Below are 13,100 nucleotides of genomic sequence, written 5' to 3'. Positions count from 1 at the left end.
GTTGCTGGGAATTGAACTCAGGACCCTTGGAAGAGCAGGCAATGCTCTTAACCTCTGAGCCATCTCTCCAGCCCTGAGTCTGCCTTTTCTGCACTTGACAATGTTATGCCCAAATCCGCGAAGTCTCCGCAAAAGCCAACTACTCCTATTCTAAAGAGGCCCTCCGCAAGGGTCGATTAATCTCGCCATCCCCGTGCCTCTTTCTAATATACAGGGAAAGATTTTTTTCCTGATGTTTCACGCTTTACTTTGTCTATGAAATGGAGGCAGTCATGGGCTGCAGGCTCTATTTTGACAAGCTCAGAAAAATGCAGGACAGTAAATTACATCTACAGACAACAGCAAGAGGGTGTCAGAGCACCCCGAATTCTGCCTCTCAATTCCTGGTTGGATGTTGGCCTCTGGAGGAAATTGAGCAATCTTCTTCAGGGTGGCGTCAGAACCCCTAACCTATACTACTGTTGTCACCGATGCTCCAAAAACTTTTGGAGAAAAGAATGTGGTCGAAAAAGAGATCACTTAGCTCTTGCTGGCGGTCTCTGCAGTTACAAAACCTGTTCAACAACGAAATAGCCTGCGTTCTACTAAGCCTCTCCCTCTCCATGACGTCACGAACACGCCCCATCGTGTCATTGTCTGGTTACCTCTTTGGAAAGAGCTTAGTGTGGGCCAGACACATACTTGCTTTAGAGCATGCATTATAACGCACAAATAAAGACGCAGATTTGAAAATGCCTTCAACATTACTATGTTTCTTTTCCTTTCCGTTTGCAGGGCTGTCAGGAAGCGAATGTGAGGCCGAGCTTCCCACGCAGCGTCTACCTCGGCTCAGGCTGTCAGCCGAGGAGGCGGGGTCGTGACGTCACTTCTGGGCGGGGCTGGACGGTTCTAAGTGCGTGGTGGGGGGGGGTGGACTCCTTGACAGGGGAACGTGAGGCTCTTTCCCTTCCGACTTCTCTGGCGCTTCCTCGGCGCGCGGCTTCGACTTGGGCTAAGTGGTGCGAAGAGGGGGCGGGGCACCTCCTCCCTTCTGCTCCTACTGGATGCGTCCACTTCGTGTTTGGCTGGAATTCAGGGGTCCGAAGTGTCAGCTTTAGGCCTGGTGAAGCGTGGTGACCCCATGGCCCCTCTCGGAGGAGCCCCGCGACTGGTGCTGCTGTTTAGCGGGAAGAGAAAATCCGGGAAGGACTTCGTGACCGAGGCGCTGCAGAGCAGGTGTCCGCGGGTGCAGGGAAGCCGGAGGAAGGGCGCTACCGCAAGTGGTGGGCATGATGGAGGGGCTCGCCGAGGGCAGGAGGGGCAGGGCAGAATGACGCAGGTCAGGAGACTGTAGATGGTAGATCCTCACCGTCAGAGAAACAACAGCCTGCACACGACCTCCTTAGAGAACCAGGGAACTGCCTCTGTAGAATTCTGAAGCTGTAGGTCTCTCTTCAAGAAACACAATTACGATTGCTACCAGGCATCTTCAGTGTGCCATTCCTGTTTCACGACCGTGTTGAGGTAACTGGTACAGATAAGGAGACTAAAGTGACAGCAAGGGTCTTCTCAAGACCCACGGCCTGAGTGGGTCCGTTCCAAAGAGAATCTGCCCAGAAGACCTTGTAATTGCAGGGGTTGATTGGGTATTCTATGCCAGGCACAATGCATTTAACCCACATAGCTTCTTTGTCAAGTAGTGTTATTAGCAATTCCACAAACGTGGAAGCAGGGGCCCTTAAGAACTAAAACCTGGTGTGTGTGTAATCGAGCTGCAGGGAAGGCTGATGCAGGAGAATCACTTGAACCTAGGAGTTCAAGGCCAGAGTGGATGAGAGTTTTGACTATTAAATAAATGTTGCCAGGCGGTGATGGTACATGCCTTTAATCCCAGCACTTGGGAGGCAGAGGCAGGCAGATCTCTGTGATCCTGGTCTAGTTCCAGGATAGGTTCCAAAGTTACAGAGGAGAAAGAGAGAGAGAGAGAGAGAGAGAGAGAGAGAGAGAGAGAGAGAGAGAAATGTTCAAAGCTGGGTAGTGGTGGTGCATGCCTTTGATCCCAGCACTCAGGAGGCTTAGGCAGGAAGATCTATGAGTTTGAGGCCAGCCTGTTCTACAGAGTGAGTTTCTGGACAGCCAGGGATACACAGAGAAACCCTGTCTCTAAAAACAAAATGACCAAAATCCAAACAAACACAAAAATGTTAAAATTTTCCGGGGTCATAAAGTAGCAAATTTAGAATTCAAATTGAGTTTTGTCTGCCTCCAAACAATACCTTTCGCTCATTCTGTCCTTCCTTTCTAGTTATTTGTTTTTACAGGTTTATTTATTTTGTGGGTATGTGTTGTGCTAGAATGTGTGTCTGCATTGTGTGTGCTCTTGGAGGCCAGAAGAGGGCATCTGATCCCCAGAACTGGAGTTACAGACGGTTGTGAGCCTTTGTGTGGGTGCTGGGAATGGAACCTTGGTCTGTGAACAGCAAGTACTGGGATTAAAGGCATTTGCCTCTATGTCTGGCCCACATCCATCTTTAAAAACATGGGTTCTGGGGATTTCACCAAGGTCATCAGGCTTATGAGGCTGGCCATTTCCCCAGCCCTGTATTTTTCTTAAGTGATAAGACATTCTAGGGAGCATTTTTTTGGTGGGTGGGAGGCTGGGGCTTGGGCTAGGAGAACAGAGAAGAGGGAGAAAGAAAAGTGGAGCTTTTCTCCAAGACCAATGTGGTGGTGGCACCAAGTTTTAGGTACCCTAGTTGTTCTAAGAGGTTCAGAGGAGCCCTGGCCAGAGGCCATTACCCAGATCCTTTATTACTAAACAATCATCATCAATTTCTAAATTTTATCAGTCCTTAGCTACAAACGTAGTCAGGAGCCTGGATGCTGGCGTTAGGCTGCTGGGGATTCATGTCCTGGCTCAGCATTTAGTGTGTGTTCTGCTAGACTTCTTACCTGGTCTGTTCTAGATTGCCTGCTGCTAAACGGGCGTTATATAGGATGGTTAGAGGAGTTAAGTGAACTAACAAATGAATTAGAATGATTCCTAGCCAGGAATAAAGTGTTGCTTATTTTTAATTGAGTTTTCATTACTAACAAATGGTACTTTAGTTAACTTTCTTCACTCAGCCTCAGTTACTTCATCTGGAACATGAGACGTGGGCTAGTGAGGTGGTTTAGCAGGTAAAGGCACTTGCTGTCAAGCCTGATTTGAAACTCATATGATGGAAGTAGGGAAATGACTTTTGAAAGTCGTCCTCTGACCTACACACACACACACACACACACACACACACACACACACACACCAGAAAAAGGAAGAAGGGGAAGCACCTACTTCACCGTGTAGGTGCTTGCGCACACTGTGAGCATCTCCATGCCAGGTGCACTGAGGCACTGAGTAACTTAAAGGGAAAACTACTTTCAGTCAGTTTATCTCAGCATCTCTGTGACTCTGAAGAGAGTGAGTTTAGGGTCCCAGCAGTCATCTGATCCAGCCAGAATATCGCCAGGCCTGGAGTTTTCCATGGGACTTATTTATCGGTTCTACCTGTTATTTTCAGGGCTCTTTTATATTCTGTTGACTCTCATAGTAATCCTGTATGAGTGATAGGGCAGGTGATGTTATCTTCATTAATTTTTTGTTTAATAACTGAGCAAAGAGGATCAGGGAAGGGGAGACCTGCCCAATAGATTCTTCCAGTAGAAATGAGCAGCAGAGGTACTGGGCTCCCCTTCTAGACACGGGAGACTCTCGGCAGCTGAGGGCTAACTGGGTTCTGATTCCCTGTCCCATAGACTTGGAGGTAACATCTGTGCGGTCCTGCGGCTCTCTGGTCCTCTCAAGGAGCAGTATGCTCGGGTAGGTGGTGGCTTGTGGTGTCTGGGGGGCTGGGAGGAGCCTGCTCTTGGGTTTTGGAGTTGTGGCTGCTTGGGTCACTAGATATAAGACCCTACCTTTAGAACAGACAAACAAAAAAGAAAAAGAAAGGGTCCAGGAAAGGCGGTAGACACTTGAGTTGGCGAGGTGTGTTGACAAGTGGGCAGACACCAAGCTTCAGAGCGGTGTATTGCTGCCCTATGCAGTTTGTTTTTGTATAACACAATATCTGAGGCTGGGTACTTTGTACAGAAAAAGGAAACTCAAGTTCTGAAGACCCAAGAACGTGGTGTTGGCATCCACTTAGCTTCTGGTGGAAGAACAGTGGGCAAAAGGATTATGCTGTAAGAGGGGAGAGGCCTAGATCCTTTTTATAGTAACCTACATGTAGGGTGACCAGTCCAGTCTTACAAGAGTGGGAGCTCATTACTCCTCCCTGAGAGCCTCAATACCTGAGGCACCTTATCCAATACCACCATACTGGGGACAAACCATACTAGTAACTGAGAATCAGGACCATAAATGGTGGCGTATGCATTTAGTTTCAGAAGGCAGAGGCAGGTGGATCTCCATGAATTTGAGGCCAGCCTGGTCTACAAAATGAGTTCTGGGCCAGTCAAGGTTACAGAGTGAGACTCTATCTTAAAAAAAAAAAAAGAAAAGAAAAAAGAAGACATCATTTGCTCATCTATCCAGCTCTTCTTCAAGTACATATTATGAGGTGCTTGTCCTTTTGCGCTCTGTTCAGCTGCCAGGAATGCAGACCTGCCTTGCTGGAAGAGACACCATAGGAACTGTAGTGCTGGCTGCCGCAGGGAGGGGAGCAGGGGAGGGAAAGGGATTTTTATTGTAAATGAACACATGTCTTTTGAATTTTGGTTGTCGCTATTTTACTATTATTATTTTGAAACTGGGTCTCTGGCTGGTTTAGAGAATTCTTTGTAGATCAGGCTGGCTTCAAACTCACAGAAATCCATCTGCCTCTGCCTCCTGAGTGCTGGGATTAAAGGTGTATGTCACCAAGTCTGGCCTCCTTTGAATTTTAAATCATGTGGATAGAAAAAAATAAGATTATTGATTATTAAAATAGGATTAAAAATTAAATAGACAGACTTCAGGGCAAGCTGCAGAGGCAAGGTCAGGTTTTCATACAGTGAAGCCTTTGGTCACCGACGTTGGTTGCTGGTCCTAGTGCACCCTTCCGGGGACGTGTGCTCACCGCCTCGTGTTCAGAGGTGGCCTTAGTCTAAATCTCTGGACCTGCAGTCCTGGCCCCTCGGACTTCTACCAGCTCTGCTGACCTAGTCCTAGGGTAGCAGCTGAGGGACCACAGGGTAAGGAGATGCAGAGGTTTCCTTATTTCTTAAGGAGAATTCTTCCCAAATGAAGCTGGATGGAGAAGCTCCTCTAGCCCAGGAGGAAAGAAGGCGGGGTGGGGGTGGGACTGTAGCCCTCCTCAGTGGGGCCTGAGGCGCAGTTTCAAGCCACTGTCTGCTTCTGAAGTTCTCAAGCTAGGTTCGGGCCCCAGGCTTGGGGCTGGAGGGGAGTTCATTTTCCTTTAGTGCTGGGGCTAGAGCCTTTGACCTCAGAAACACTAGACAAGTACTCTGATCTACCACTGACCTATAATATCCCCAGACTCAGGAGTTGGCATTTCAGAAACTTCCATAGGGGCCCAGAGGGCTTGTTGGCCCTCGAGTCGGACGGCTCAGCAGTGCCCCCCCCCCCAGCACCTAAGGGAACCTCATGACACATTGATTTTCTCGGTTGGTGGGAAACACCAGTGGTGCTGGGGTCAGGATGCTCCTGAGCAGGAACAGTTCACAGGCAGGTCTGCTCACCTGCTGAAAGCCCAGGAGAGGGGGTTTCTCTCCTTCGAGTCAGTAGGGGAACCAGCACATGAACTGGATAATTTTTTTTAATTAAACATTATTTTATATGTATGAGTATTTTTCCTGATGTATATCTGTGTACTACTTGGTGCCTGGTGCTCTTGGAGGCCAGAAGAGGCCATTGGATTGCCTGGAATTGGAGTTACAGACATTCGTGGGCCACTGCGTGAGGGTGAGAGATTGAACCCAGGTCCTCTGGGTGAGCCATCTCTCCAGCCTCTGGGTGATCTTGTTTTTTTCTTTCTCCTCCTTTTTTTTTTATTCTTTTCCTAGCTAGGGTTTTACTGTGTAGCCCTGACTGCCCTGGCATTTGCTCTGCAGACCAAACTGGCCTCTAACTCAGAGATTTGCTGACTTCTGCCTCCCGAGTGCAGGGATTCAAGGTGTGTGCCACCACCACCCAGCTCTGGGTGATATTTTTGAGAACCCTTCCTGTTCTGGAGCCATCTGGATGGACGCTTTGCTTGTCATTGTCTCTGGAAAGGGGAGAGCAGGGCTAGAAGCAGTTCCCTGGGGGTCAGGGTATCCCTCCCCCGCCCAAGGGGTCCTCTGGTTGCTCAGAGCCAAATAGAGTGATGCTGTTTCAGCCAAGTGCCAGGGCCTTGGGGATAGAGAAGGCTGGGGGGGGGGGGGAGATGTATCTCTGGGGTTTGCGATGGAGGCAGATGACGCCAGAAGGATACAGGACTTCTGATTGCAATGCAGCTTTGCTTTGGTTTTTCCAAATTTCCTGCTTTGGTCATAGGCCAACGCCAGGGCATGCAAACTAATTTCAAATTTCAAGATTAGTTTAAGTCAGAAATAGTTGGGAAAACGAAACCCTAGGAAGAGAAAAACTAGACCACACGTTTCAGACATTTTCTGGAATTATCCTAAGAGCTCCAGCTTTGGGCGTCTCGGGTGCCCCTTTGCTGAGCCCTCTTCTTGCGGCCGTTGTCATGCTCCAAGCTGGCTGGTGCCCGTGAAGGGAGGCGGTGCCAGGCAGGACTGGTTCTTCTCCGTTAAGGACCATGTCACAGATGAACTGTACTTCCTGCAGGAGCATGGCTTGGACTTCCAGCGACTCCTGGATGCCAGCACCTACAAGGAAGCCTATCGAAGGGACATGATCTGCTGGGGAGAGGAGAAGCGCCAGGCCGACCCAGGCTTCTTCTGCCGGAAAGTTGTGGAAGGTGTGTCCCAGCCTATCTGGGTAAGAGGCCTCAGCCATGGCTGACAAAATCTGTCTTCCCAGGCCTCTCCTGTGGCCATTTCTCATCTTCACTGGCACCTTGTGTCCAAGCCTCTAACATCTCAATAGTCTTCTTGTTGGTGTCTCTTGCCTCCGGGAGCTATTTATGTTCACAAGCCTGAGTGACTTTTCCAAAAGTAAACCATATGTTACTGGTGTACCTAGAAAGCACTGGTGGCTTCCCACCACCCCCGTGAACTAAGCCCAAGCTTTCATATAATTTTTGGGGTCTTGATGCAGCTCCTACATCCTTTCTCCTTCTAACAGCTATAGCCACCAGCTGATTCTTCTTCTTCTTCTTCCTCCTCCTCCTCCTCCTTTTTAGATCAGGCTGGTCTTGAACTCACAAAGAGCTGCTTGCCTCTGCCTCTGCCTCCCTAAGTACTGGGATTAAAGGTGTGTGCCATCACTGCCTGGCCACAATCATTTGCCAATCATGCTGCTGCTGCTTCTTTCTCCTCCCCCCCCCCCCCCCGTAGCCCTGGCTGGCCTGGAACTCACTTTGTTGACTAGGATGGCCCCAGACTCACAGAGATCCGCCACTGCCTCCTTAGTGCTGGGATTAAATGTATCTGTCACCATGCCTGGTGGGTCACAACTTTGTGTCTTCTTCCTGCCTGCCCTTTCCTGAAGCATTAGTCTAAGTAATCTTAGTCAATAAAAACCTGGAAGATGAGAGAACCGGGAGCAGCTGCCAGTTGCTTCCTACCTGTCTCCTTCTGCATCCAAAAGGCTGAGAGCCCGTCTACACCCCACCTTGTCTCTTCCTGTCTCCACCTCCTGAGTGCTGGGATTAAAGATGCAAGCCACCACTGCCCAGCTTCTGTGGTTAACTAGTGACTAACTCCACTCTCTCATCTCCAGGCAAACTTTGTCAGAATACAAACAAAATATACAACACTTTCCTGCCCTTTTTACCTGGTTTACTCCAACAATTTTCATGTCTCCTCCATGGGGGAAGCTTCCTGGATACCTACCATTCCTTCCCCACCCCCTTCTCCTAAGACAGGGTCTCATATAGCCCAGGCTGGCCTTGAATCATCCACTTAGCAAAGATGACTTTGAGCCCCCATCCTCCTGCTTCCACATCCCCAGGTCTTAAGTAGCCCACCGCACTCTGTTCTGGACCTTGCTTATTCATTCACATGCTAACTGCGGAGTGTTTCCTTGTGCCAGGCACCTCTCCAGGTTATGAGGATGTCCTGAAGCAAAATGAACGCAATGAAGACTCTACCTTCAAAGAACTTAGTGTTTCAGCTAGGATTGGGGGAGTCGGGTACTGAGTAAGGGTAGATGATGCCATGCAGAGCAGATCAAGACAGATGGGGTGTGGGCCGGGGGAACCTGCTATTTAAGGGCCTCAGAGGAGGTGAGGTCGGAGCAGAACCTAAAGGAAATGAAGGAGTGAGCTGAATGGGTGGTTGGGGAATTTGCTTTCTGGAAAGAGGGACCAGAATGTGAAGACTGGAGAGGGGCCTGTTTGAGAAACAGCCATTGTAGTGGCTGTGGGAGGTTAAGGGCAGACCTTGTAAGGCTTTAGAAGAGTCTAGAAGTCACTGGAGAGTTCTGAGAAAAGACACAGTTTAGGAATTAAAAGGCAGTTTGGGGTTCAGGCCAGTGGTAGAGCATGTTTTAATATCTGGAGGTAGTTGTTGGTAGGAGTGTGGTTGATGACTGAGGCTGGGGAGCTGGCTCAGTGGATAAAGTCCTGAGGTTTAGATTCCCCCAAACCTACATTAAAAAAGCCAGGTGGGGGCTGGTGTAGTATCTCAGTGTAAAGGCATTGCTTCCAAACCCGAAGACCTGAGTTTGATCCCCAGGACCTACATGATAGAAGGAGAAAATTGACCCCTTTGAATTGTCTTCCCCCACACACACTGTATTTAATTTTACGTTTTATTTTGTTTTTGTTTTTTTGAGACAGGATCTCTCTGTATAGCCTTGGCTGTCTTGGAACTTGCTCTATAGACCAGGCTGACCTTGAACTCAGAGATCCTCCTGCCTCTGCTTCCTGAGCACTGGGATTAAAGGTGTGTGCCACCATGCCTTTTTGCCTAGCAAAAAGGCAGGTGAGCATGAGAATGATCAAGGAAGACACCAATATCAACCTTAGCCTCCACACATGTACATATACACACAGGCACATCCGCTTATACTGCACATGTGTCTACACGTGTGATATGCATTCATTAACGCATACTATACACAGACACACACATTCCCACACCTGGGATTATTAGATGTGGTATGCATGCCTGTAATCCCAGCAGGGGCATTGGGAGTTGGAGGTCAGCCTTAGTTACTTAGCAAGTTTGAGGTCAGGCAGGGCTACGTAGTGAGACCTTGTCCCAAAACCAAAGGATTTAGCAAACTTGCTCTGGCTGCTGGAGGGCAGGTCAGAGCTGAAGCAGAGACGCCTGGTAGAGGGGCCCAGGTGACAGGCCAGTGAGTGGCTGAAGCCAGGGGCTGTGAGAGATTTGGGAGGGGGCCACTTTTACATGGACTTTAAGGATAGAGCCGGCAGGAGCGGGGTGGGTGGTGGAGGACAAGGATTTGTTCTGAGCAGCTGGACAAGTTGTTTTCTGAGACAGGAAGGGTCAGGATTGGAGAGTTCAGGAGCTGAGGAGCTCCGTTTCGGCCATTCTGGGCTGACATTTCTGTCTGTACTGTGGTCCCTGGTTGTTGGAGGAGCTGCTGTGTGTCTTTGGTCTCGCCTGCTGTATGGTATGAGCCAGAGCTAAGAGAGCAGGGCAAGGTGTGTTTTGTTTATGACTCGTCCTCAGTACCTGGCACAGTGCCAGTGCATAGTGAGCGCTGGCAGTGCCCCTTAGAGCTGCACCATTTCTCTGGCGTCTGTAGCACTGCCCCTGTACTGCCCCCCACCCCCAGCACTTTGTCCTAATGGTCCCCTGTCTCTTCTCTGCAGCTGGTGAGTGACACACGGAGGGTGTCTGACATCCAGTGGTTTCGGGAGGTCTATGGGACCGTGACACAAACAGTCCGAGTCGTAGCGTCGGAGCAGAGCCGGCAGCAGCGGGGCTGGGTGTTCACACCGGGTAAGCTGCAGATGGCGCTCAGCCTGAGGCTCAGCACTCAGCTCCGCCACCCAAGGCAGGTCAGGTTCCCAGGCTGTCTTCTTTGACTGTTGTGTCAAGGCCAGTAGCTTCTGGCCAGGCCCCGTTCTTGTGGCTCTTAGACTTTGCTTTCCAACCTGGTGGGGGCTGAGTGACTGTGAGCAGGCTGAACAAACCCTGTTTCTCTTTAATGGACAGATCAGGGCGTAGCCAGGAAGTTTTCCAGGGCCTCGGTGGTGGCAGCTCAGGACCTGTTTTGCAGGCAGTTCTGAAGTACAGCTCAGGCCTCTGCCCTGCCTTGGATACTGTTCCTCGGATACACTCAGATTTTTCTTTTTCAAGACAGGATTTCTTGGTGTAGTCCTGGCTGTCCTGGAACTCGCTCTGTAAACCAGGCTGGCCTTGAAGGCTTGAACTCACAGAAATTCGCCCGCCTCTGCTTCCCCGAGTGCTGAGACTATGCCTAGCAATACACTCAGATCTAATGATCGTGACTGCTACTAACATTGCATCTCCTGGGCGCTCTGGCAAGCCAGCCTGTGTTTGATGTGTTTTGGTTTTAAAGACAGGGTTTCTCAGTAGCCATGGAGCCAGTTCTGGAACTTGCTTTGTAAACGAGGCTGGCCTTGAACTCCCAGAGATCCATTTGCCCCTGCCTCCCGAGTGCCCAGTGTATGTTTGGCGCTGTATACGCTTTCTCCTACTCATGTTACAGCTGCCATGAGGATGCTGCTGTTCCTGTACTCGTGGCAGACGAGGGCCAAGGCTCTTTCTCAAGGCTCTGAAGAGTGGGAGGAGGAGACATTCTCACCCCACTTCCAACCCTGAGGACACAGCCTCCCAGCAGGCCCCAGTCCAGCATGAGCTAACCTGGCCTGACAGTGTGAAGCCCTCTTGGATAGTCTGTTGTTTTCCATGACCCAGTCTTCTCTCTGTAGGCAGCAGCAAGGGCAGAGTGATTTCTCCAGGGATTGCCTGGGAGCTCAGCTGGTAGTGGGAGGCCACAGCCGAACTGCAGAGGTTCTCAGAGGGGAGGCACAGGGTGGGTGCCTGGTATGGGCAGGGCTGGGGCCTGACTCTTCTGCTCTTTCCCCCAGGGGTGGATGATGCCGAGTCAGAGTGTGGCCTGGACAACTTCGGGAGCTTTGACTGGGTCATTGAGAACCATGGAGATGAGCAGAACCTGGAAGACCAGCTGGAGAACCTGCTGGGGTTTATTCGTGCCAAACTTTAGTGATCGATCCAGTGTCAGGGGTGGGCAGAGACTGCTGCATTGCGGCGAGCCCTGGCTCTGCCAGATGTGGGTCCCCAGTCTTGGCTGAGGCCACAGAGCAGACAGTCTGAGGAACAGGAGGACGCTCATGGGCAGCGGACACGTTTGGAAACCTCTGGTGTACTGCCTTCGCTGGAGAGGTTGCCCTGCCTCAGTTTTGCTGCAGGCAGGAACATTACCGTGCCCATGGGTGGCCAGCCATGCTGAGCTGGATGTTTCGCTTCCCTGTGCGTATGCTCTCGGCTCTGGAATCCTAATAAACCTCCTTGGAACACAGCTCAGAGCTAGAGACCTCGTATTTCCCTGATTTCTCAGAGAAGCTGGGGTGTGGGGGTTGATGTGGGTCCCTGCTCTGCCTCGCACCTGGCTGGAGCGGATCCCGCAGAGGTGGACCTGAGCCTAAAGCCTGGGACAGACCTCCCCATCTCTTTTTGTGAGACAGGTTTCTCTGTGTTGAAGCAGAATGCATCAGAACATGTCAGATGGGGGGAAATACCGATCAATCCCATACTAGCTCCAAATAGGGTATACTAAGGCTTTTCTTTATTAAAAGGGAAAACTCAGGGAATGGGAATGGAGGCCCGATGTTCAGGTGTGGAGCACGAGCGAGCGGGCTGGACCATGGCTTTTTGATACCCAAAGCCACACCTCATCCTGGTCCGGCCTCTCAAAAGCTATTGGCTGAAGGAGGTTCCCTATCATCTCCCCCACCCCTTTGTCTAAATAAGAGAGTTCCAAACCCAATACAAAACTATATACAATAAAAACAAATATCAAGTATAAAAATTAAAATTGCAACCAGCATAAACAATATTTTTATTTATTTTAATTATAATTAGCAAATGTTTCAATAATCATTCTATCCTGAGGGGTCTAAGTTTTATATTAGAAATGGCTTGACTAAATCATAAGAGGACAGTAACTACAACTATCTGATCTTCAGCCCCACTGAAGGCCTGAGAAGGGAGATGATATTACTTGAGTAGGCAGGAAGTGTAATCAAGAAGTTTCTAAAATGTATAGTAGGTGACAGAGACAACTGGCTACCTCATTTGCAACATTGGAGCAGCCAACTTTGGCTAAGGCCTAGAGTAACTGACAGACCATTTTCAGAGGCAGGAAAAATTTTCAAAACTTTCTTACCCTGTGTTGGCAAGGTTTGACAGTCTTTTTTTTCTTATATCCTGCTTGTCCAGTTGACATCGTGCACTTTGTCAGTGGTTGAGGCATGGGCAGTTCCTTGCTCAAAGGCCAGTTTTGCCAAGAAGAAATAAGCTCCAAGTGGAGAGTCTTTGGTGCTCAACATTCTGTCGGGAATAGATTGGTGCTGCCAGGAGCAATCGTGTCTCACTTCAACAGAACCCTATGCCATGTTCTACAATGAAGTGGTTGAAGATTATCTATCTATGCAGAATGAAATCTCTGTGTATCCAAAGAACCTGATTAGTCTAACTATAAGTATGACAAACATGAATGACTATTGACCTATAATACTTAATGCCTCTATAACCTAAAAACTAAAACTTCATATTAGAATATTAAAGAATCTCTAAACAATTGTGCAGTAAATGAGGACAGTGACCTAAAAATGTAAACAATGTATGTAGAAATATATAAGGCAATATGATAAATATATCCTAAAATTGTATCAATATACAAAATGTCTTAAACAGAGGTAGAAACTTGCATGTATACTATCTGACAGAATAACTTTGTATATGTGTACAAATATTGTAAACAGAAATAGCATATTCAATATAACAAATATAATGTG

General features: G+C 49.1%; 1 protein-coding gene across 2 annotated transcripts; it reads left to right on the top strand.

Moving 5' to 3' along the window:
* Positions 1 to 904: 904 nt before the first annotated feature.
* Pmvk (phosphomevalonate kinase) lies at positions 905 to 11,602 on the top strand. 2 transcript variants are annotated; one of them, XM_087897336.1, is made up of 5 exons: positions 905 to 1,215; positions 3,775 to 3,838; positions 6,788 to 6,940; positions 9,906 to 10,094; positions 11,151 to 11,602. In XM_087897336.1, exons 1-5 carry the CDS (start codon positions 1,121 to 1,123, stop codon positions 11,373 to 11,375), a joined length of 726 nt encoding a protein of 241 aa, XP_087753462.1. In that variant the 5' UTR covers positions 905 to 1,120; the 3' UTR covers positions 11,376 to 11,602. The 2 variants fall into 2 exon arrangements, with proteins under 2 accessions (XP_087753462.1, XP_087753463.1); XM_087897337.1 differs by having other exon boundaries at positions 909 to 1,215; positions 9,906 to 10,035.
* Positions 11,603 to 13,100: the final 1,498 nt, after the last annotated feature.

Source organism: Myodes glareolus, chromosome 17, assembly GCF_982192425.1.
Source record: "Myodes glareolus chromosome 17, mMyoGla1.1, whole genome shotgun sequence".
NCBI lineage: Eukaryota > Metazoa > Chordata > Mammalia > Rodentia > Cricetidae > Myodes > Myodes glareolus.
This window is presented reverse-complemented; position numbering and strand designations above follow the sequence as displayed.